The sequence below is a fragment of the Phalaenopsis equestris genome, unplaced genomic scaffold (genome assembly GCF_001263595.1).
Source record: "Phalaenopsis equestris unplaced genomic scaffold, ASM126359v1 Scaffold000579, whole genome shotgun sequence".
Classification (NCBI taxonomy): Eukaryota; Viridiplantae; Streptophyta; class Magnoliopsida; order Asparagales; family Orchidaceae; genus Phalaenopsis; species Phalaenopsis equestris.
In genome coordinates, this window is record NW_018165019.1 from 113,905 (window position 1) to 138,589 (window position 24,685).

Sequence of the window (24,685 nt, forward strand, 5' to 3'; positions counted from 1 at the left end):
AGACCAAGTTGGACATTCCCTTTATCCTTGGGGGTTCACTTTAGTACAACCAGGTAGGGTTCCCTGAGGTTGTTACTTAATGAATTTGATACATTGTTAGGTGGTTTTAAATGTTCTTAATCGTTGCAGCTTGAATCTGCATCTAATTCTACATTTGCATCACAATCTCTTCTAAGAACAACTTCCTCTCTTTAAATTGAGTATTTGAGTTGAATCAAAGTCGGCAAGTTCATTTAGCATTGTCACTACCTAATTATTTCAATTGTGTATCAGGTTAAATAAGTTATTCCCCTGCCGTTCAGTCCCTACACCTTTAATATTATTCTTCTAGTTAACGTTAGGGTGATTCTTTTGGCATGAATTATAAGTGTTAGAATATGGGTTCTTAAACATATTGGTTATGACGTTCATGGATTATATAGGTATGGTAAAACTCTTTTCTCGATAGTATTTTGGGGTATCCCTCATAATGTAATTAAATAGAGGGATGTGTTCCTCTGAGAACTCTTGACTCCAGAACAAAAATTTTCTTTTTGGTTTTTTTATTACAAGTGCCTTATGTAGGGATTCTCTTCATGGATGTTGCGTTTTGAGGTACTGATTACAAGTGCCTTATGTATGGATTCTCTTCATGGATGTTGTGTTTTGAGGTACTTCAATCTGATCCAGTTCATACGTATAATCTCAATGTATCACATGAGGATTACCCATATATAAGTATTCTGCTTGTTTCTTTTTACTCTTTATCTTATTTGTTATCATATATCCTTCTTTAAATTTCTCTCTTCTTTGAATCATTTATATGATTTGGGAGAGAGATTTATTCGAATAAAGTATACAATGACATATAAATAGACAAGCTGGTGACTCTGAGTGTTCTAAAAACAACTAAGAAAATAATTCTCTGTTATGCATGTGTTCTCATTTCCATTGTTATATTCTCATATGGCATGCATAAAATAAATAATAAGTTTGCAGGAGGGAATGATCCTTATATACTTGCCTAAGAGTAATTCACATTGCCAAGTTGTGTGTTACACTTTAATGTAGTAACTCATGATAGGAATTCAAATGATTTGACTATATTATCTAAGTATTTTTATTAAAAGAAGAAAATACTCATTAAAGGAATGATTAGAATTAATTTCCAAATATTTGAGTCTTTTAATTTAATAACTTCTACCTGAACTCTAAAAAGTCTCAAAATAATTAACACGTTATAGCTAAAATATAACTAGTTCTCCAAAACATACTTTAAGTCTTTTAGTGTTAACTCAAAGAATTTAATTTAATATTAACTTTTAAAGAGATTAAAATATATTGGGGTTCACATTAAGAAGCATTTGAAATTTATCAATTATGAAAAAACAGACATTCAAAACTCTTAAAGGAAATGTGTTCCACCAAATATAGTAATTCTCAGTAAATTTGAAAAAAAAAATAAATAAAATAAAAATAAGATCAAAGTGAAAATTTGTTAAAGACCCGATCCAAATGAAAAATCAAAATAAGTGGTTAATCTCTTTTAGAAGAAGGTTGAGGTGAGCCGGAAAATTAAAAATTAGTGCATAAGTCCATTTCTAATTGAAAATTTGTTAAAGACCCAATCCAAATGAAAAATCAAAATAAATGGTTAATCTCTTTTAGAAGAAGTTTGAGGTGAGCAAGAAAATTAAAAATTAGTGCATAAGTCCATTTCTAATTAAGAAGAATTAAAAACACTCTTAATGAACTTGTTATGATGTTATATTTAAGAAAACTTTAAGTGATTTTTGGATTGTTTGGTTGACTATTAACTAATTTAAAAATGTCTTAGGAAATGAAAATATTTCAATCACACCAAATTAAGAATTTTGGGATCTGTTTAAGACCAGGAAGAGGGGGAGTAAGAAAATGGCTACGATATTCGACATTAACAAAAACCTATTATGAGATGATATTTGCATACGTTTCATTTCACTTATATAAGCTAGTTAAAAATTCAGAAATTCCCACATAAGAGCCATGAACATCATTTGAGTCTCAGTTGAGATATGAGAGTACTTGAGGAGAAGTAATGACTAAATTTGGGGGAATTTATACAAAGTAAAATGAAGTATTTTTCTTGCAGTAAATTCTATGTTTTCTTCCATATTTATCATCATTTAATGCTTGTGGAAGGTTCTTCTTAGTATTTTGAGGGTTATAAGGACCAAATGCACTTCACGAAGCAAAAACAAGATGTGTGCTATTGAGTTGGTCTGACATAACAACACCATAATGCGACTTAATTACATTAGTTTTGTCATTGTTCAACCATAGTTACACCAGCAGTCGACGTGGCTACGCTAACTGCGACATGGTTATGCTAGTCCCAGGCCCGATCACACCACCATGCAGCCTGGATTTATTAGGCATGATTTTCCATGGAGTTTTTTGCAAGAGCTATAAAAGGAGAGAGCTTGGGCCCGACCTAGAATGAGTTTGGCAATCTGTGGAGACTTTCTTCATGAGATTAAAGAGTTTCTTGGTGAAACCTTATGGTTTATCTTCCTGTTTTCTTAGGGAGAATCTCCTAGTGTTATTTTCCTTTGAAAATTTAAGGGGTTTGCATATGTGAGAGAGAGGTTGAGTGTTGTGTGTGAAGAGATTATTGAGAGCTTTCATTGTAATAGAGAGGATTAACTGGATTGCGGAGAGCATTTATCTTGTTTGTAAGTTTGTGTATTTTCTTTCATTAGAATCTTCAATGTGTTTAGTGAAAATTTCTGTGATTTTCTATTGCATGTCTTTTAGTTAATCCTCTGTCATAGTCTTGTAAAGTAAGGATAGTATTTTTCTTGTTATTTTTTCCATGAGTTGTGGTTTTCTTCATACATTTTATGTGTTTTTAACTGATGCATGTCGATGTGTTAACCTTTTGATCATCATTTTCTCCTAATTTGATCAGTGATGTAGTTAAAGCTCATTTTGATCTAGAACTTCTAATCGTCACCCAACAACACACATAGCCTAATGGAATAGTTTCAAATAACAATTTAATCTTATATATACAATAACATCCCGATTTGTTTGTGAACAACACCTCAAAGGCTAGAGCGATGTGACATGAGTGAGAGAGTGAGAGAGATGTGCACAATAATGAACAGTAAAATATCTTTTTCCATTAAACCCTCCTAAAATGATTCCTTTTTTTTTATAGAGAAGAGGGAGTAAAATATGTGATATTATCTCTTTGTCCCTGTTTTAATGGGTTATTACATATTTTAGATATTTTATGTTCATGAGCATATTGCTCGGTCGTCCTATTATCGGCTTGGTTAGGCTAGCACGACTATGGCTCGATTGGCTTAGATGAGTCGGCACAACCGATTAGCTTGATTTGATTGGTTATGGATTAACATGACTGACTCGATCAACCAAACTTTGTTGATGGATTGATTTTGACTAATTGCAGACACTCGATCCCTTGATGAGGAGCTCCTCTCGGTAAAAATGACACTGGGCTATTGAGCATAGAATGAATCACTGTAACTCAATAGGTAATACATTCCTTGATGAAAGGGTCGTCTAAAATGATTGTAAGGCTCGATTGTAAGGTCAGTTCTTGCTACCAAATAAGGAATCCTTGTGGACATTCGTGGGACAGTAGAAAATGTTGAGGAGCCAAATTCTTTCATCGAATGTATCCACCGATAGATAGGTAAATGCTTTCGCTCAATTTTCTTATAATAGTTGGCTCAGAAGCCCATCTCATTTTAGTCTACTTGGTTCAAGTTCAGATATTTGGTCATCTTCGTGACTTGTCGGTTTTGGTCTTGCTCACGTTGACTCTGACGACTGCATCTGATCAGATAAGTGGACCCTTTGGCCTTCAGCCGGTGAGCTCTCTTTTGTTGTTTTTGTTGCACTTTCTCTTTTTTGGACAGTTGGATCTCCTTAGGAGCAGTGCTGACACGTTTTCTATTTAAAATATTAAATAGTTTAGTAAATCAAAAAATTCTGAGATCTCCTAAATATGTTTACACTTCTATTGGAACATCACATGGTCCTACTGCTTTTTCACACTTCATTTTCGACAAAAAATTAAAAACTAATGGAACAAATTTTATTAAACTAAGATTATTTAATTATATGACAAGGACATTCTATTTAAACTTTCACATTGATCATTCTATAATGAATTCCAAAGAAAATTATACTTTGATTAAGAGTTTTGGTGATTTGACTAGTTCACCAAATGGTCGCTCAAAAATTATGTTATTTATCATGTCTTTCTGACACACAGCTGCTTCTCCAAAAAGCAACGGCCACCTCAAACACAACTTTAATCGTGCTCCACCAATCTTTGGTTCATTAAGTAAAGGTATAAGATTTGAATCTTTGCACAAGCTTAATAAGTAAAAAGAGGCATGCACAAGTCAACACAGAAAATTTACTTTTTGAGAGAAAGAATGAGAGAAATTTGAATGCTTGGTTGCGCACACTACATAAAACACTTAAGAAAATAAAGTGCAATTTGTTGGTTCCATCTTATCTGTTACTGGAGGGACATTCTAGATATGACAAATTTAATAAAATATAGCATCAAGATAAATGACTTTGGGGATATATTTGTTTCTGGATGTCATTGTTTACTCATATTTAATGAACATTAACAGGATAAGATAGGATGTGGTGAGGACCAGATCAGAAAATTTTATTTTCTCTTTCTTTTCTGGTTATCTTTTTTATACAAAGATAAAAGTGTGAAGCAACTGAAGTGTAAGGCTTATAAGAGACTCGTATTCGCAGAATTCCTTACTCGCAAATTTCTAATTTAAGCTGTGTTTGGGGGCAGCAGTATTTTCAGGCATTTGATGAAGTCGTGTTTTGTCTATTTTTTCAAAAAAATAGAGGTGAGAAGCTGTATTTTACAACTTGACCTAAAAGTGTGATCTAATATTTTTTAAAAAAATAAATTTGTTATAACGCAATAATTTTTCCTTTTGCAACAGTTTCATAATTGTTTTTTCGAATATTTACTGTTAATTGTCACTGGAAGTGTGTGTTAAGCACACTTTAATTATTAATTTTCAATTTAATTGTGAGTGTAGCTCAATTTTAAAAAAATATAAAAAAATGAAGCAACTAAACATGTGGTACAAACAAGGGGTTATGAACCATGGAAGAGCCCCAAAAGGTACAAGTTCCTCTTGCATCAAATTAGTACTAAGAAAAAAAAGTTATATCTAAATGGTACAATAGGTTGGGCGTCATTTCCATTTTTTCAAAAAAATTTAAACTTTTTAACTATTTTCGTTTGATTTGTTTTCCCAGTAAGGAGCTAGTCTCCAATAACTGATTTCCTGAAAAAAGCTACTCCTTTGAAACAAATCCAAAGGTGTAGGTGTATGACACAAATTCTCCTTATTAGACCAAGCTCCAGTCAGCTTGATCAACTCCGATTAGCCTGGCATTCTCTAGTCGGCCTTACCAACTTTGATTAGCCTGGCATGCTCCAGTTAGCCCGTATGCATCAGTCAACACAACATGCTACAATCGGTCCACCATGCTCCAGTCGATTGACCAACTTCATTCAACCCGACCAGCTCCAATCGGCCTGACTAGCTAAATTCTCTAGTCAACACAGTCAACCAACTCCAGTTAGACTTATCCAGCTGAATCATCAGTTTATAATAATCTATCTATAAAATAAAGAAGCATTATTTGTAATAAGGAGGAACCTAATATGACAATTGTTTCTACTGCGGCTCTATTTATTGGGTGTGATTTACGTTGAGAGCGTGTATCATGTCACAAACAAGAAGAGAAACAACACAATGAGAGAAACCTAACCATAGAGAAGTCATTAGAAAAACAATAGAGAACTCACCTGACAGAATAGTCAAACTCATCCATTTGACTTTGCCAGTTAAATTCATAAGTCATCCCAATCGACCAGCTCCTTTTAGCCCGACGAGATCTATTCGGCATGGTCAACTCCATTCATGTAAAGCAGCTCCATTTGGCCCAATCAGCTCCAGTTAGACCGACGAGCTCCATTCAGCTCGATGGGTTCCAATTGGCCCGAATGGTTATAGTTGGCCCGCCAGCTCCAGTTGGCCCGACCAACTCCGGAATAGGATAAATCTTCAAAATAATCAAATTTGAAAAAACTTTTTGTAATACGAAGGTTTAAAAAAATTTTAAGGAATAAAAATGTATTATAATATTATGTTTTAATTAAAAAAAAATGTGTTTATTAAACGTGGTTTAATCTCACATTTTATCTTGAAAAAATTATCATAATATTATGTTAAATTAATTATCAATATATTTTATTAAAAGAATTTAAAATTTTATTATAATTAGGTAGGTAATTTTTTTTAATTAAACAATTTTTAATTAAAGTATATGATGATTAAGATAGAAGAATCATTATAATATTATATAGCCATCATCTATAAAATTAAAATGAAAATTTTTAATTAAATGATTTACTTTATAATTTTATTATAAACTTTTAACTTTAAAAATTAAAATTAGTAGATAATATAAATTACTATAAAGTTATATTTAATGATATTTTAAAATAAATAATTTATTTAATGAACTACAATAAACAAATTCTTATTTTAAAGCTTATAATTATAAAATTATGTAGATTAAGGAAAAATTAGTATTAAATTATCAGAATATTAATTAATTGAATTATTAAAAACTTATATTAAGTAATGAATTAAATGCAAATAATTGTCTTTAATTAATTGATTTATTTTTCTTAAGTTAAATGTGATCTTTTAATTATTGGAATGCTGCATTTTCGGATACATCTTATTAAATATTTGATGATAAGTGTCGAACAAAATCAGGACCTGTAATTTGTAATACTCGAATAAAGGGCACCAGATTGACCACTCACATGCGCTTCGTACATGACACAAGGTCTCAAGTATCGTCAATATTACTTGATGGAGATTTGATGCTCTATGACATGTTTCTAATGAGGCTATGCTCAGTAGTGCTTATGCTGCTGGTGAGTCATCTTGTTCTTGGGTAGAACTACAACTAGCACAACGACAACCTTCTGTACCTACAGCCTCGCCCATCCCTGTATAATAATTAAAGGAAATCATAAGTTTATTAAAAGATTGTGTTATATGATAGTTTACTTAAATAAGAAAATCAGTTAATTTAAAAATTATTTTACATATAATTCATTAATTAATTTAATTTTTAAATAATTTTGTTTAACTAATATCTACATAATTTAAGACTATTTTTTCCCTAAATTTACATAATTTTATAAATATGCTTTTTAACTTAAGAATTTATTTATTATAATTAATTATAAAACTTATTTATTTAAAAATAATTAAATATAACTTTCTAGTAATTTATATTTTTAAATTAGTATGATTTTTAAAATTAAAAAATTAGTAATAAAATTATTACATAGATCATTTAATTAAAAACTATCATTTTAAATATATATGAAACCGAATATAATAATAAAATAATTCCTTGAGCTTAATTAATATATTATTTAATAAATAATTTTTTTAATTAGAGCAAATTGGAACCAAGTATAATATTATAATAAATCTTTAAATTCTTTTAATATAATAAAAAAAATTTGTTTTAAACTTACTATTATGATACGTTTTTTCTCCTTTTATTATTTTTTAACCCCTCCCCATTACAAAATGTTCTTTCAGATCTGCACATTTTAAAAAAATTTGTTTGCCAAAATACTCCCAAGGAGTGAAGCCGAGCAACAAAATAAAACTAACAGGAACATTTTCGTATTTATCTTTTTTTCTTACTTTATCACTGTGAATATGTCATAAAACTCGAGGAACTTGCCTCTCACAAGCAAGTTTTAAGAAAATAAAATGAAATTGCCAAAACTTTTGGACCCTACTGGGCTCAGTAGTTGATGTTAGGGATGACTTTGGAGAAGCTCTTTCCAAAATATAACTCAGCCGAACAAAGAATGAAGTCAATCAATCTATTGAAGAGCTACGGCTCCCACGCAAATGATAGTCTAAATTTAACGAAATTACTTGAATTTCTTTATAACCGAGTTATATTAAAAAGGAACGGCCAATCTATTCACACAAAAAGATGAGACTTCTTTCACTGGTGACACTTGGGGAACTCTCCTTATAAGACCAAGTCAACTATAATTGTAAATAGTCGACACAAAAAGGAACCCCACTAATTTCTACTTTGACAGTTTTCCAACTTATATCATGCACTTCACTTTTAGAGAAGGATAGTTTTAGTTTTATATTAATCATTTTCTTTTCTTTTTTTTTTTTTTTTTTGCATGTCTTTCAAAAAGATAAGAGTATTGGAGAACTAATATATATGACGAAAATTCTCATTCAAAGTTTAAGGTGTTGAGATTATCCAAAAAAACTGTCGAACTTGACCAAGCTCCACTTGGCCCTGCATGATCCAATCGACAGGGCATGCTCCAGTCTGCCCGACCAACTCTAATCGGTCTGACCTACAGGGCATGCTCCATTCGACCCAATCAACAAAATTAGTCAGTCTTCCCAATTCACTAGATCCTACCGGCCTTCTCTAGAAGACTGAATAAAACTGAGCATATAAGTCTGACCTGGTCCATTCGACCCAATCAACAAAATTAGTCAGCCTTCCCAATTCACTAGATCCTACCGACCTTCTCTAGAAGACTGAATAAAACTGAGCATATAAATGTCATTTTACAATAATCATTCTCATATAAATAGAGAAGTACTATTTATATTAAGGGGAACCTAAAATAACAACGATCTTTTTAATGTTCATCTCTCTCTCTCTCTCTCTCTCCCCTCTGCCCCTCCCTATTTACGCTTTATTTTTTGGGTATAATTCACAGACAACTTCGAATTCAACGGCAGGAGAAAAATTTTTAATAGAAAAGTGCAAAAATTATACCTTGGCTATTTATAGAAGATATTTTAGTCCTAGAGTCTAAAGATTTCTAAATTAATCTCTAAACTCTTTTAGTAGAAGATAAAATAAAGCTCCCTTTAATCAAGTTTAGAGACTTCTTTGTCCTATATGATAAGTATGAGAATTAATTTTGCACTTCTAGTCATTTTAGTCCTCCCAAATTCTATAAAAGTGCCAAATTAATCCTTAGACTCTTTAAATTATGGCCAAAATAGTCCTCTTTGAGGACAAAGAGGAGTATTTTAAGCCAAATTAAAAAAATCAGGAACTAAAATCACACTTTTATAAAAACTAAAATGATCCCTTCCAAAGCAAAGAGCCAGAAAACTATTTTAACACTTCTCTCAATTCCTAATACTGCCTCAAGATTAAATTTAATCAATGAATACTTGGCAACACAGCAGAACTAAGGTAAGATTTCATTTGGTTTCAATCCCAAAACAACAGAACACTCGACCTACATAATGAACAAGCTGTTTAACTCATTAAAAACCATAAAGATTGAACTTCTTAGTATCACGAAAAACAATAGTTTTAGTAACAAGAAATGCTCAGAATGCATTATTATTGCCCCAAAGCCCATACCGAACACCTTAAATTAAACTCTCCTCAAGATAAGCGTGCAGAATAGAACCCTATTTTCAGGATTCAAAGCCAACAACATAACCAATACAAACTCACAGAGATCTCGCCACAGCAATGACATTCTCTGCAGTCAATCCAAACTCCTTATATATTCTCCCCGCCGGTGCACTCGCCCCAAACCTATCAATCCCAATCGCTTTCCCCTTCTTTCCGACATATCTCTCCCACCCAAACGTCGACCCGGCCTCGATGCTTATCCTCGCATAAACTGCCTTCGGAAGCACACTCTCTCTGTACTCATCAGACTGCTCCTCAAACAATTCCCACGAAACAAGCGACACAACCCTCACCCCCTTCCCCTCCTTCCTCAGCTCCTCCGCCGCTTTCGCGGCCGTTTCCAACTCCGACCCAGATCCAATGAGGATAAGATCAGGCTTATTCCCTGAAGAGTTGTCTGAGATTATATATCCCCCCTTCTCAACTCCTTCCAATGAAGTCCCCCCAAGCTGAGCGAGTTTCTGGCGTGAAAGAGCGAGGATGGACGGCCGCTTCCTGTTGAGAACGGCGACCCTGTAGGCCCCGGCGGTCTCATTTCCATCCGCCGGCCGGAGCATCAAGATGTTCGGCATCATCCGAAAGCTCATTAGGTGTTCGATGGGCTGGTGCGTGGGACCATCTTCTCCGAGTCCGATGGAATCATGAGTCATGACAAAGATGACTCTAGCCTGAGATAATGCGGCGAGCCTGATGGCAGGTCTCATATAGTCCGTGAAGGCGAAGAAAGTGGCGCAGTAAGGGATGAGGCCGGGACTATGGTGCGCGATGCCGTTGCAGATGGCGCCCATCCCATGTTCCCTGACGCCGAATCTTATGTTCCTCTCTTGAGGGGAGCTGTTTTGGAAGTCACCATGCATCTTCAGCAATGTCATGTTGGAGGATGCTAAATCAGCACTGCCCCCTATAAGTCCGGGAAGAACTTGCTCCAGTGCGTTAAGACATTGCTGAGACAGATTTCTCGTCGCGTCGGCAGGGCTTTCCGGAGTATATGCCTGTCAAGTCGACAAAATGTCAACGATAAAGATTGAAAATCATCAAAATCGCCATTTTTATCCTCGTTAACTATTGCATGAGGTTATCAACTTGTGCAGTTGTGCATCTTCGCTGTAAATAATACATCATGCCCAAATCACCGAAGTCTGATTTTGATTAATACATCATAAAAAAGAGTCCTGCACCGAAATATTACTTTGGAAGATTTACATACATGCCACTCAATTCTTTTCTATTCAAGTATCTAGCACCTAAACTTCAACTTTTACTTACATGCCACCTATGCAAGAAAAGGGGTATTTCACTTTTTAAAAGTTAAATCTGATATGAAAGATTTGGATGGTATAAATGTAAAAATTTAAAGTTTAGGAGTTTGATATGTGAATACATAAGAATAGGGTGGTATGGATGTAAATGCCCCATTGTATCTATTAATTGGAAATTAACAATTTTACATTCATTAAAATTATATATCATATTCTCAGAGTTTGTTCACTTAAATCCTAAACCCCTTTCCCTTCCTTGCCATCTAGCAACGTAAAAAAAAGGAAGATTTACCTAGATACCACTTAATTCCATGTATTAACACATCTAACACCTGAACTTTAATTTTTACATATATGCCAACCTTCTTTATGGATGATGTGGTGTATTTTACTTGTTAAAAGTAAATTAAAATTATGATTTTTTTACGTGATATATGAAAGATTTGGATGTTATAAATGTAAAAAAGTGAAGTTTAGGTGTTAGGTATGTAAATACATAGGAACTCGGTGTTATGTATGTAAATGCCACTATAAAAAATCATTAATGCATCAAAGTAAAATCAACATTGTTTTTTGCTCACCGGAAAAGCCTTCTCCCATTCAACGGGCAAAGCTCCTGAAATTATACCCTTCAAAATAGTCGCATCCTCTCTATGCTTCTTCTCATACTCTGCGAACTTAGAACTCCATTCAGACTCACGAGCTGCACCATCAGAGATATGCCGGCTCCAGTAGCTGTAAGAAGCCAAAAGTAAGGCTTGTGAGTCTCAGTTAATTTAGTTAATGAGAACTTTAAAGTTACTGCCCTACAAATTTGTCTTTTAGCACTCAAATTTAGTATTATTGCATTTTGTTTTGTTGTCGGATAATGTGATTGACAGTTCGATAAAATTATTATTTAAAGTGTTTATATGAGTTGTAAATATTTGATAGCATGGCACTGATAGGAGTGGTTGAACAACTAAAATAAACATTGTTACAAATTCCTGATAAGTAAAATGTGATAAACTATTCATAATTTGTATATAATAACTTCATTTATTTCTCTATTTGTTTATCAAAAAGAACAAGTATATATCATAAGAACACTTTTTCAAGAAGCCACCTAAAGAACCTTGTAACTGTTCACGGAAGCAAAAAATAGGCAATCTGTGTAGCGCACCGATACTTCTAAATATATGATACATCCGTGTCGGGCATGTATCAGACACTGACACTTGTCTTACACGCCCCGACATTTCTCCAATATATGTTTTGAGTTTTTTTTCAGGCCCGAACACATCCGGGACCCCTCAACATCAAATCGGACGTGAGCTTAACACAATTTTGAGAAAATGGGAAATGGGAATTAGAAAATTATAAATATGCGTATAGCCATAATTATTTCTCACAGTCGAAACCGTCCGGTCTCTCGTCATGTTGACGCAACCTCTAACATTCGAGTATAGCCATAATTATTTCTCACAGTCGAAACCGTCCAGTCTCTCGTCATGTTGACGCAACCTCTAACATTCGACAAAATCGAGCATCAAAGAAGCATCCAATTGTGGATGTCGAGCATCATTAATTCCTTCTTCGTAATCATAGGATTTTTGAAATTTTAGTAGATAAGTTAAATTATAAATTGGAGGAATTCTTTTAAAAATTAATCTTCATAAGCATTAGGTTTTATAATATAAATTAAATTGATGAAGTTAAATTTTATTCTAGCATAATTTGTTTAGTTATATTTTTAATAAAGAATAATAAAAAATATATATTTTATATTAATAATTAATTAAATATAAAAACGTGTTCATGACGTGTCGTGTCCTATTTTTTTCAATAATGTTGTGTCCTTGTATCATGCCGTGTCATAGTCATGTCCCTGTGTCCATGTCATTACTGCAAAGCAGGCAAGAAAAGCAAACCTTTTAACATCCTCAGGCACATGGAAAGGATCATAAGGCCATCCAAGGTTTTTCCTAGTTGCTTCAACTTCCTTGGCACCCAATGCACTTCCATGCGCACTGTATGAGTTCGCCTTGTTCGGTGATCCATAACCAATGGTGGTTGTAAGCTGCCAAAATAGCAGTGAGGGATATGTATTTCGATATCAAACACTAACAAAGAGCAAAACTAAACACAATGTGATATGCAATCTTAGAAAGTAACACAATTAAAATGTTCAAAGAGAACGAAAAGGACCTTTATCAATGTGGGCTTGTCTTTGACAGCTTTAGCTTCCTTGATTGCGGTACGAATCTCATCATAGCCTTTGTTGCCATTCTTTACCCAGATAGTGTGCCATCCAAGAGCATCAAAGCGAGCATTGACATCCTCAGAGAATGCGATTTCTGTGTCACCATCAATGGAAATATGATTGTCATCATAGAAAGCGATCAATTTCCCAAGACCCCAGTGGCCAGCAAGAGAGCATGCTTCGTTCGATACTCCCTCCATTTGGCAGCCATCGCCGAGTATAACATACCTGAAGAAACATAACGGTCATTTGTAGGACCCAATGTCTCATATAAGAAGAACAAAAGCAATAAGAGTAATGTGTCAAAAAAGTCGCCTAAGAGTAAAGTGTCAGACCCTATGTGTCGCAGAAGAAGAATAAATCTAATACAAGACTAAGAATAAAGTGTTAAATGTGGTTATCTTAGTCCAAGAGTTGATGAAAATGTCAAATTAATCCCTATTCTTTTTTAATAGGGGCTGAAATACTCATTGGGAACTTGTTCAACCCATATTAAAAGATTGGAATATTTACATACGCAGCACCCAAAACTTGCATATTTACCCATCTTGCATCTAAACTTCAATTTTTACCGCAAAAGCACCTTATTTATGCATGAAAAGTGTACTTAACTGCTCCCACTGTGTGAAAAGGATAAGTTGGGAGTTGCGTCCGTGCGGGGTAGGTACATAATATTTGAGTCATGTTATGAAATTTATGGCAAAAACAACGCAAATACAGAAGAAGAACATAGAGATTTAACGAGGTTCGGCAAAGATGCCTACATCCTCGGGAGCAGAGTGGCGAATTTCACTATTTCAGAGGAGTTACATACCCATAGGGTTACACATCGATTTATAGATAAAACCCACAGATAATTACAAACACGTCATTGCTCCCCCCAACTCACTAATCCAAGAGACACAACTCTTCACACCAAGAAACACGCCTCTTCATTCTAGGAGACACCTCTCCAAATTCAAGAGACTCCAAATTCCCGATATATAAGCCATGCCTAACAAGTCATGTGTATGTAAATTCTCCTAAATGATTATGATGACTAAATCGACATTTTATATATCATGGGACTAAAAGACCCACTGTAAAAAAACAAAAAAAAAATTACCGGACCCTTTTGACACTTTTTCGATCTAATAATAACAGTTGAGAAGAAAGGACTACAAAACTATTACGTGTAATGGTCAATGATCTCCAAATCAGGTTTATTGAAGCGGGCGGCTAAGTGTTTCTCAGCAAGCGCTAATCCGACAGCATTTGCAATACCCTGACCAAGAGGACCTGAAGCACAATGGCATAGCATGTAACATCAAGGAGAATATTGAAAAAGAATTATTTACAGAACAAGAATAGTCATGCATAGTTCAGTTGTACACACAAATTGCTTACCAGTGGTGACTTCGATGCCCGGAGTTTCAAAATTCTCAGGATGACCAGGAGTTTTACTTTGCCACTGTCTGAAAGCTTTCAAATCCTCATCCTAAAGCATCATAATAAGAATCATCAATTCTAGAAAAGCAAAAAGGGAAAGGAAGGTTTAAGCAATTCTTTTAAAGGCATATCAGCATTAAGTTTTAAGCATGGTTTTCAAATCAAACCCAATGCCAGATTGGAAGGAGAAAAAGTTCTGAGGTTGAACGGGGTTTGAAATTCATTAAAAAAAAAATAAAATATGACTTAAAATGAAAAAATTATTTAAGAACTAACAATAAATTTTATAATATTGTTGAGAAATCTGGGCGAAGAAAAACAGTAATCGACACAAATACAGAAGACCACGTAAAGATTTACGAGGTTCGGCAAAGATGTCTATATCCTCGGGAGCAAAGCGGCGACTCCTTTTTCAATATTCAGAAAAGAGTACAAAATACAAGATTCGGAATCTCAGAAACTCGAAGACTCATCTAGGATTACAAATAGGACATATATATAACCGTATAGTATAATATGTAATTACTTAAATTACCTCTATACTAAATCGCGGGGTGTTGCCCCGATACTCCCAACCAACATAATGAAACTCTCCTGATTTGACAGATCTTTCCGCTCCACTACGCTCGTGGGCTCCGCTCCGCTCCAGCATCTGTCTCATTTATAATATATGAATCATGCTCAACAAATCTCCACCTTAACGAATATCCAACTCATTAGGAGAAATATATATATCGAACAAATCTTCACATTGGCGAATATCCAGCCCCTTAGGGGAGAGAAATTATTGCGTACGGACACCGCATGCAGAGAGCGCATGCAGAGAGCTGCATGCAGTGTCTGATCCTGATCGTAGATCATAGTGATCTACGGTCAGGATAAATTTCAATTTTTTTTTTAAAAAAATTTAGATGGGGCCCACCGAAATACATCTTGACCGTAGATCAGGTGATTTACGGTCAGAATCGGACACCGCATGCAAGATAAGATGCGGGGGGTGCCCGTCCGTATGGAATAATTTTTCCTTAGGGGAATACATATGCCCAACAAATTTCCATCTTGGCGAATATCCAGTCACTTATGAGAAAATACATCATGGATTTTCTTATGCACCGATGTGGGTTGAGTTACAAATCCTTTTAAATAATCTCTTAATTAAGTTTTCAAAAAAAAAGACTTCCCCTTAATTAAATTTTCCTATAGTACAATACGTAATTACTCAAATTATCTCTATACTAAACTCTGGGGTGTTGCCCCCGCACCCCCAACACACATAATGAAACTCTCCCGATTGGACAGATCCTTCCGCTACACTCCGCTCGTGGGCTCCGCTCCGCTTTCCTTCCAGAAAGAAATCTTTCTTTTCCCAAGTGCAGCATTAGATTCTCTTTCCTTGCCTTTCCTATGTCCTGTAAAATCTCCGCGTGCAGCAAAATTTTTCTGGTTAATAGTAGAAAATTTATTTTATTGTCTCTAGAGAAATCTGGAAAATATCCCTTCCAAATTTTTTCTCTACAACAAAAGAATAAAATCAGAACTTATTTCCTTCTAATTTTCTTCTCCGCCTCCCGCAAAGGAATAAAATCAAAACTTGATTTTTCTTCCAATTTTTTTCTCCGCAATAAAATCGGAATTTGATTTCCTTCCAATTTCTTCCGCCTCCAACAAAGGAATGAAATTGGAGCTTCAAATTTTCGCCTCTGCTCCAGGCTGGCGTCGAACCTTTCTTTTCTGCCTATAGCGACTTCGCCTGGCGCTGAAACCTCTCGTCAAACCGAAGCCCGTCCGAACCGTCGAAGCCGAAGCCGCGATTCCTCTGTCGCGATCGCGAACGCCGCGATTGCTGTCGTGATTCCTCTATAAATCTCGCTGATGCCTTCCTGTGTTTCTGCCTAGGGCTGTCAAAAAAGCTTGTTGTTCGCAAACAGCTCGTGTTCGACTCGTTAAGTAGCTTGTGTTTGGCTCGTTCGTTAAGTGAATAAGTTGAACATGAACAAGTTTTTAAAGCTCGAATTATAAACGAGCCGAACACGAATAGCTCTTTGTTCGCTCGTGTTCGACTCGTTTTAGCTCGAAATAAAAAAAAATTATATAATTATTTATATAAAAATATTTTATACATATTATTTATATAATAATATATTAAACATATTTATATCTAAGTTTAAATCGTAATTGCTCTTGTGGTAATGTGGTTATGCACAGTTTTGCATACATTTGGTTCAGGTTCAGATCCAGCATTTTACAATTATTTTTTCAGTTTAATTTTAACGAGTCAATTTTGAGCCGAACACGAGCTGATTTTGAACACAAACAATTTCAAAGGAGCCGAACACGAGCCCAGCCTGAGCTCGCTTAAGCTCAGCTCGTTTACAACCCTACCTCGAAATTAAAAAAATTATATAATTATTTATATAAAAATATTTCATACATATTATTTATATAATAATATATTATATATATTTATATTTAAGTTTAAATCGTAAGTGTTCTTGTTGTAATGTGGTTATTCACATTGTTTTGCATACATTTGGTTCAAGTTCGAATCCAGCACTCTACGTTTATTTTTTCAGTTTAATTTTATATAACGAGTCAATTTCGAACCGAACACTAACACGAATATTTAAATCGACCCGAACACGAACACACTGTTCACGAGCCATTTTCGAACATGAGCCGATTTCGAACACAAGCCGATTTCGAACAAGCCGAACACGAGCCCAGCCTGAGCTCGTTAGGCTCGGCTCATTTACAGCCCTACCTCTGCCTATCTCGCTGACGTCTTCCTGCACCGACTCCTCTAAAGCTTTGTTGAACTCCTATTGTCTGCACACGTCAGGTGTCGCACTTGAAGCCTTCGCGGAAAACCCCTTCTTGCCAAACCGTCTGAAGCCCTCTTCATCTTCGAACTTCCTCTGCTCCGAAATCCGAACTGCCGCGAACCTTGCCGAAATCCTTCCCTAGCCGCCAATCTCATCTGCCAAAATATTCTTTATTCTTGTGCCGCTCAAATTTTTTTTCTCTGCCCTCAAACCTCGCTCTGATACCACTTATTGAGAAATCAAGGCGAAGAAAAACAGTAATCGACACAAATTCAGAAGAGCACGCAGAGATTTACGAGGTTCGGCAAAGATGCCTACATCCTCGGGAGCAGAGCAGCGACTCCCTTTTCAATATTCAGAAAAGAATACATAATACAATATTCAGAGCCCCTGAGACTCCGAGAGCTGAATCTTGTATTCAATATTCTTTTCTGAATATTGAAAAGGAAGTCGTTGCTCTGCTCCCGAAAATATAGACATCTGTGTCTAACCTCGTAAATCTCTGTGTGTTCTTCTGGATTTCTGATCATTTCATATTTTTCTTCGCTCTAATTTACGATTTCGTGTTTTTCTTCGCTCTAATTTCTCAACAAATATAAATACTGATCATTTCATATTTTTCTTCGCTCTAATTTCTCAACAAATATAAATCGATTTTAATATGTTTATTAATTTATGTGACTCAATTTTAACAGTCCAGCCTAATTTATCATTTCTACAGCCATTTACATAAGATATTTAGTCACGCATTACAACGGAAAAGTTAACATTGTAAAATTTAAATGGAAAAGAAAGAGATTCATAGTTGGAACATATAGCTCACTTAGTTGCGGGGTATTTCTGTTTTTAAGTTTGCATGTTGTTCAGATTTTTCCATCAAGTATGGAATTTTTTAAATATTGTCAGAAAAATATTTAAATTTAAAATATTATATTTCAAGAGAAAAAAACTCGTTCATTTGCAACAGTTGGATCACTGATTAACTGCAATTAAAAACATAAAATGAACTAGGTGGTTTTACAAAACTGTCGGTTTGACGACTCATTGTTAGACCGCAGATTCTAACAAATTCCCAAGGATTTCATGCAATGGCGGTTCCCATAAGCTGATCGGACCAACAATATGATGGGTTCATAGTTGAACCACATCAGTTCACAACCGAATCCACTAGTCAAGTCCAGTTTTAACAACCCTAGATTTAAGCGAAAATGTTGTTATAAATAATATTAGAGAATAAAGTGATACGTTTCTACGCAAAAATCGGCATGACTTTCCATAGAAATTAAGGTAAAGTTATTTTTCTTCTTTAATACTCCAAAACAACACAAATATTAAGATAAGCACCAATGATTTGAGAGGTAAGTGATCTCTCTCAAATCCTACAATTGGAGAGATAGGAAATCTCTCCCAAACCCTAGCCCTAAGACCCCAAGAGAGCAATTCTCATGCATACCACAATATACCCTACAATAATAAATAATAAAAAAACTAAATTGCACTTAGTTTTGATATGATTTGACACCAAAATTGGCACAATTTTTCAAAGAAATTAGGGTAAAACAAATTTTCTTCTTTAATAATCCAGAACAAAATGAATACAAAGATGACACCAAAATTGGCACGATTTTTCAAATAAATTAGGGTAAAACAAATTTTCTTCTTTAATAATCCAGAACAAAATGACTACAAAGATGAGCACCTACAATTTGAGAGGTGAGCAATTTCTCCCAAATCCTACAATTCGAGAGGTAGGAAATCTCTTCCAAACCCTAACCCTAAAACTCCAATACAACAATTCTCATGACACCTAACCCTAAACCTATTAGGGTCTAATTATACTAAGCAATAATAAATAAAAAAGACTAAATTGCCCTTAGACACACAAAAAAAAAATTGCCCTTAGGCTAGGCACCGGTGTGACATAAACCAACTAAAATATGGAACTGAAGTGTCATTCATGAAAAAAATAATACATTATGAAAGCCATCTCTTGAACCTATCAGGGCCACCTTTAAAATTCTATTTGCCAAGTAAATAATTATGGGAGTAGAGAGTAGTAATAATGATGTCAGACCAAAGCGTGCAATAGCCCAATGCTTGAGAATAAATGCTATTACAAATTGTATCCAAATACTACACCAGCCACTATATGGGAACAACGTATCATTCAGAACAAAATGCTACCATATATGTGTTGATTATGGTGACCCAAATTTAGTTTGATCCAACCATGAATCTCGTAGTGCAACAATTTTGGTGAAAGAATAAATAGGGTGTTTTTTTTAGGTTTATAAGGCTAGCAAAGTGATTGGATTGATGGACCCAATCTCATAGCTCATCAATGAGTTCGCTCGAGCGCCGAGCAAATTGACCCAATCTTACTTCAAGTTGTTAGAAATGGTATCAGCGCAATACAACAATTTAAAAATATAAGGATAAAAAATAATAATAATAATAATAATAAGAAAATAAGTTACTCCATAAGAGGCACAACCTTTAGAATCTTATTTTCTTAAAGAATAGTTATGACTAAAGTATATTAACAAGAACATCAGTTGCTTTGAGTGAAAAATTTTATAAAAACTCTTAAATATTGAGGTCATTTAATATAATGATTGAAATTTGATTAAAAATTTCAAAGAGTGCTCATCGGGAGCAACCCTGGAAGCTGAACTCTGGAAAATTGATAAAAACCATAGAGCCATTTGGCAAAAACATAAAATATATCGATGGTTAAGAATTCATGTTGTGGTATCAAAAGCATAACTTGGAAAAAAAATCCCTAAGCACATTAAGACTTAGCAATCATTAAACTCACTTAAACTTATTCATAACCAATGTTGCGAATATAGAAACCGATCCACTGTTCATATTGACATTTTCTTATGTTTGGCAGTCAATTGGATTTGGTATTCGAAATTAATTGCTAAATTAATTGCTCTTAATTCCTTCTATGATTTGCTGCAGAAGAGAAGAAAATAATTAATGAGTTTCATTAATTATTTGATTAATTCCTTATTGGGCCTAATGTCATGATGAAATTAATAAATAAGCATACTAGCTCCCCTTGTGATCTCTTTCGGGGTTTGGTTTCTCAGGCATCTCTCTTTGACATTAGTAGTTTTCCAGGTTCTTCTGGTGTGCTTCAGTTTGAAGCTTTCGGGTAGAGAGAGAGAAGGAGAGGAAAGAGACAAGAGAGAGACAGAGAAATTCTTTCTTGTAATCGTCGAAGCGATCGACGGGTGTATTCCTTGAAGTAATAAAATTTTCTGCAGCTTCGTGAACGCAGGCAAACTGTTGAACCACTTAAATCGTGTGTTTCGCTGTTTTTTGTTTTGCGATTTTTCTCGATTCGATTTTTCACTTTATTATCGTCGTTTTTCACAACAATTGGTATCAGAGCTCAGGTTCGCATCTGAGGGAAAGCGATGATCAGAGATGATGTGATGACATCGGTGATCGAGAAGTTTAATGACACAGATTTTGGTTACTGGAAGATACATATAGAAGACTGTCTCTATGGAAAGAAATTTTATCTTTTGTTGTTGGGAACCGATTGTAAAAAATGGATTCTCTGTCAGAGAGTCAGACTTGGGAGTTGACAGAACTTCCACCAGAGAAGAAGACATTACACAACAAATGTGTGTACCAGGTGAAGACTGTGCTTGGTGGCATTAAGAGGTACAAAGCTAGACTTGTTGAAAAAGACTTTCAATTGAGGCAGGATATTGCCCATGCAATGAGAGTTGTTAGCATATACAAGAGTAAATCAGGAAAGAGTTTGGAGGTACAAGATTATGTTGATGCTGATATATCGACTGAGGGTGTTACTCTTGAGAAGCTGAAGTTGTGCTCGATTTTAGTTGGTCTTCTGGCATGAAGACCAGGGTTTTGAGTTGCAGAGGTGGAGAATGTCACATTTGAAGAAAAGAGCGACACAGCTAGTGGATGATGCCGCCAGTATACAAGTTTCCAAGTGGGAGATTTGTTGTGAATATGAAAGCTGATGCACTGTTCAATTTGGCATTTTCTCACGTTTGATAGCAAATTGGATTTGATACTCAAAATTAATTGCTCATAATTCCTTCAAATGATATGCTGCAACAGAGAAAAGAAAATGATTAATAAGTTTCATTAATTATTTGATTAATTGCTTATTAGGTCTAATGTCATAATGGAATTAATAAATATGCATGCTAGCTCCCCTTGTGATCTCTCTCGGGATTTTGTTTGTCAGGCATCTCTCTTCGGCATTTGTAGTTTTCCAGGTTCTTATTCTGGTGTACTTCGGTTTGAAACTCTGAGTAGAGAGAGAGGCAAGGAGAGGAGAGAGAAGAGAGAGAGAGAATTTTTTTCCTGTAATCGTCGAGGCGATCGACGGGTGTATTCCTCGAAGTAATAAAATCCCCTACAGCTCCGTGGACGCAATCATATTGCCGAACCACATAAATTTGTGTATTTCGATGTTCCCTGCAGCTCCGTGGACGCAATCATATTGCCGAACCACATAAATTTGTGTATTTCGATGTTTTTTATTTTTAATTTTTTCTCGATCCGATTTTTCACTTTATTGCTTCATTTTTCACAACAACCCAAAATTAACATTATAATAAATGGAAGACATGGAATGAGAGAAATTTAACAACGAAAAACAATTTCTCAGAACAAAATAGTACAAATAATCCCAGCCTAGATCAACCAAACCTTAATAGAAGAAACGCCATATGTACCAATATTTGATAGACAAGATAACAAGAAGCAGCAGAGAGAAAAACGCCATTTTTTCCCTTATTCCTTAAATCCAAAACACTTAAAATCATAAACAAAAAAACACTTCATAAAATGAATGCGTAATCAGTTATACCTTAACGCTATCATACCCAGTAAGGTAGAGCAGAGCGTAATGAAGCATGCATCCATGGCCCGCAGAGAGCACGAATCGATCCCGATTAAACCAGTACGGATTCTTAGGGTTGAAATGCATGAACTCGTCGAAAAGGATATGGCCCAACGGAGCACATCCCATGGGGAGCCCCGGGTGGCCGGAGTTAGCCTTCTCCACCGCATCGACGGCCAGGAACCGAATCGTGTTCACGGACTTCTCAAACAGGTCTTGGGTCGCCGGTTTACCCTCCGCTTCCTCAATCACAGCTGATCGAATCGCACCAACCCGCCGAGAACTCACTTTCACCTCGGCTGCTTTAGGGTTAAGCCGGAGGCTGAAGCGGAGGCCGGCTGCAGGGAGGGTGAGGAGATCGAGTTGGGATTGCGCGGCGGCTGCGGGACGGCGGCCGGAGATTGTCGGGGCTAAGTGGGGGTGTAATGCGGTCAAGGAAGAAGAAGCGGCCATGGCTGTACTCTCACCGTCGCACTCAAAGGATGCAGGGAAGGTTGCCGCTTTGGATGGAGAAGGGAGTTGGTGGGTATGACCATTGAGCGAAATTTTCTGTGCCTTCGAAATTGTTGTGTCATCAAAGTGGTGGGGCCTAGTCTTCCAGAGAGCTTACGCGTGGCTTTAAACTAATAAATTTGAATATTTTATGATCGTAAAAAAATGATTATATTCAGTTAAAAAATTATATTTAGCTCGATATGATATACATTTATCAATTTATTGAAAGTTTGGTATTATTAATTAAATTAAATCTCATTCGTCGTTATTTAAAATATGTATCTTATTTGTAAGTTGTACCACTATTGAAGCGTAATAATTGTTCATTTTTTTATTAATTATTGCGTAATTAAAAAAATTTTATCAACTAAAATGTATTTCGAGATATCTTGAAATAAAAAAAATTTTGTTGTGGTATATATGAAATTTAAAACAATCGTCTATGACGAAGCGAAAAATAGAACGAGAAAATTTACACCAGAAAAGAACAACACAACGAAACCACAGTTTTATGTGGCCCGACAAATTGTCAACGTCCACGGAGTTATAGAGGATTTTATTAATTGAGGAATTTACACAGTTTGATCTAGGGATGTCAAAAAAGCTCATTGTTCGCGAACAGTTCGTGTTCGATTCGCCATAGTGTTCGTGTTTGATTCGTTCGATAAGCAAACGAGATGAACACGAACAATTTTTTTTGTTCGGTTTGCTAAACGAACCAAACACAAACAGTGATACGTTCGTTCGTGTTAGAATCGTTATTGTTTGAAATAAAAAAAATTAAATAAATATTTATAAAAAAATTATGATATTTTTAAAATAATTATATATTCAAAAAAATTAATATATTTTAAAATTTAAAACCTGTAAATTATAATGTAAAATAAATTATTAATAATAACACTTTTACATACTATCTAGGCTATAAATATATGAATGAAATGAAAGCGGAAGCCCTAATCCCCGTTCGCTTTTTCACCTCTCACGCGGTCACGCCTGCTCGTCTCACGCGGTCACGCCTGCTCTCGTCTCACGCGTTCACGCCTGCTCTTTCGCTCAAGATCGTGAAAGACTCGCCGCTCTCCCCGAAAGCCCGAGACCGCAGCCGATTTTTCTCCTCCGGCTGCTCCTTCGCTCAAGATCGTGAAAAGCTCGCCGCTCTCCTCTCATGTCGCTCCCCTCTCACGGAAGCACGAGACCGCAACCGATCTATCTCCTCCGGTTGCTTCTTCTCTCAAGATCGAGAACAACCATCTTCTATCAAAATCGCGAAAAGCTTCTCTCGGTGAGAACTTCTCTCAAAATCACAAAAATCTTTGTCTCGGTGAGAGCTTAGAGTTGATTTTTTGTGTTCGTTCTCTAATCTCTACTTCTATTTTTTTTTTTTTATAAAAGGTATTTTTCCCCCGTTAGTCGGCGTTGGATCGACCCGGTATTCTTGCTTCGGTGTTTGTTACTTCGGTTGCTCGGTATTCTTGCTTGGTTGTTCGATATTCTTGTTTGGTTTTCTGTAATATTTCATATTTATCTTCAGGTAATCAAGTCGTCAATCATTGTCTCATTGTTTAGTTTAATTAGACTTTCAAAGCTGTTCCTTCTGATTATAATATTGATGCAGATAAACAGATTGATGAAGTAAAAGAAAAATGTGTCAGGTTTGTGAAATAAATGAGATGAAAAATATACATTATCAAAAGCAAGCTAATAAAGCTTGCACCTTAGTTTCCTTCAAGGAAGGCAACCACTTAATGAGTCATTTATAAAAGGCACATTTGTTTTCTTATTTTTTTTCTAAACTTAAGAGAAGAATTGATAGACTATTTAGAGTCATTAAGCATATGGGGGAAAAAGGCTTATAAAATAGATTTGCTAGAGCATCCGATTATTTTGGGGGGCTTTAATATGATTCCCTTTTCACCCTATTATGAATGTGAAGGGAAACTAAACATCAAGGAGAGTCTTCTCCTACTCG

General features: G+C 35.2%; 1 protein-coding gene across 1 annotated transcript; it reads right to left on the reverse strand.

The window, feature by feature from the left end:
- Positions 1 to 9,424: 9,424 nt before the first annotated feature.
- LOC110029488 (transketolase, chloroplastic-like) lies at positions 9,425 to 22,780 on the reverse strand. The gene is made up of 7 exons (XM_020731797.1): positions 22,186 to 22,780; positions 14,458 to 14,548; positions 14,244 to 14,349; positions 13,017 to 13,299; positions 12,740 to 12,888; positions 11,411 to 11,564; positions 9,425 to 10,562 (listed from the first exon to the last, which is right to left on the reverse strand). Exons 1-7 carry the CDS (start codon positions 22,669 to 22,671, stop codon positions 9,606 to 9,608), a joined length of 2,226 nt encoding a protein of 741 aa, XP_020587456.1. The 5' UTR covers positions 22,672 to 22,780; the 3' UTR covers positions 9,425 to 9,605.
- Between the last annotated feature and the right edge of the window lie 1,905 nt (positions 22,781 to 24,685).

Coding starts and splice junctions, on each gene's coding strand:
- LOC110029488 (XM_020731797.1), bottom strand. CDS start 22,671: ATGGCCGCTTCTTCTTCCTTGACCGCATTACACCCCCACTTAGCCCCG. Junction 13,300..14,243: donor GAGATCATTGACCATTACAC/GTAATAGTTTTG, acceptor ATGTTTCTTCAG/GTATGTTATACTCGGCGATG. Junction 11,565..12,739: donor GTGCCTGAGGATGTTAAAAG/GTTTGCTTTTCT, acceptor GGCTTCTTACAG/CTACTGGAGCCGGCATATCT.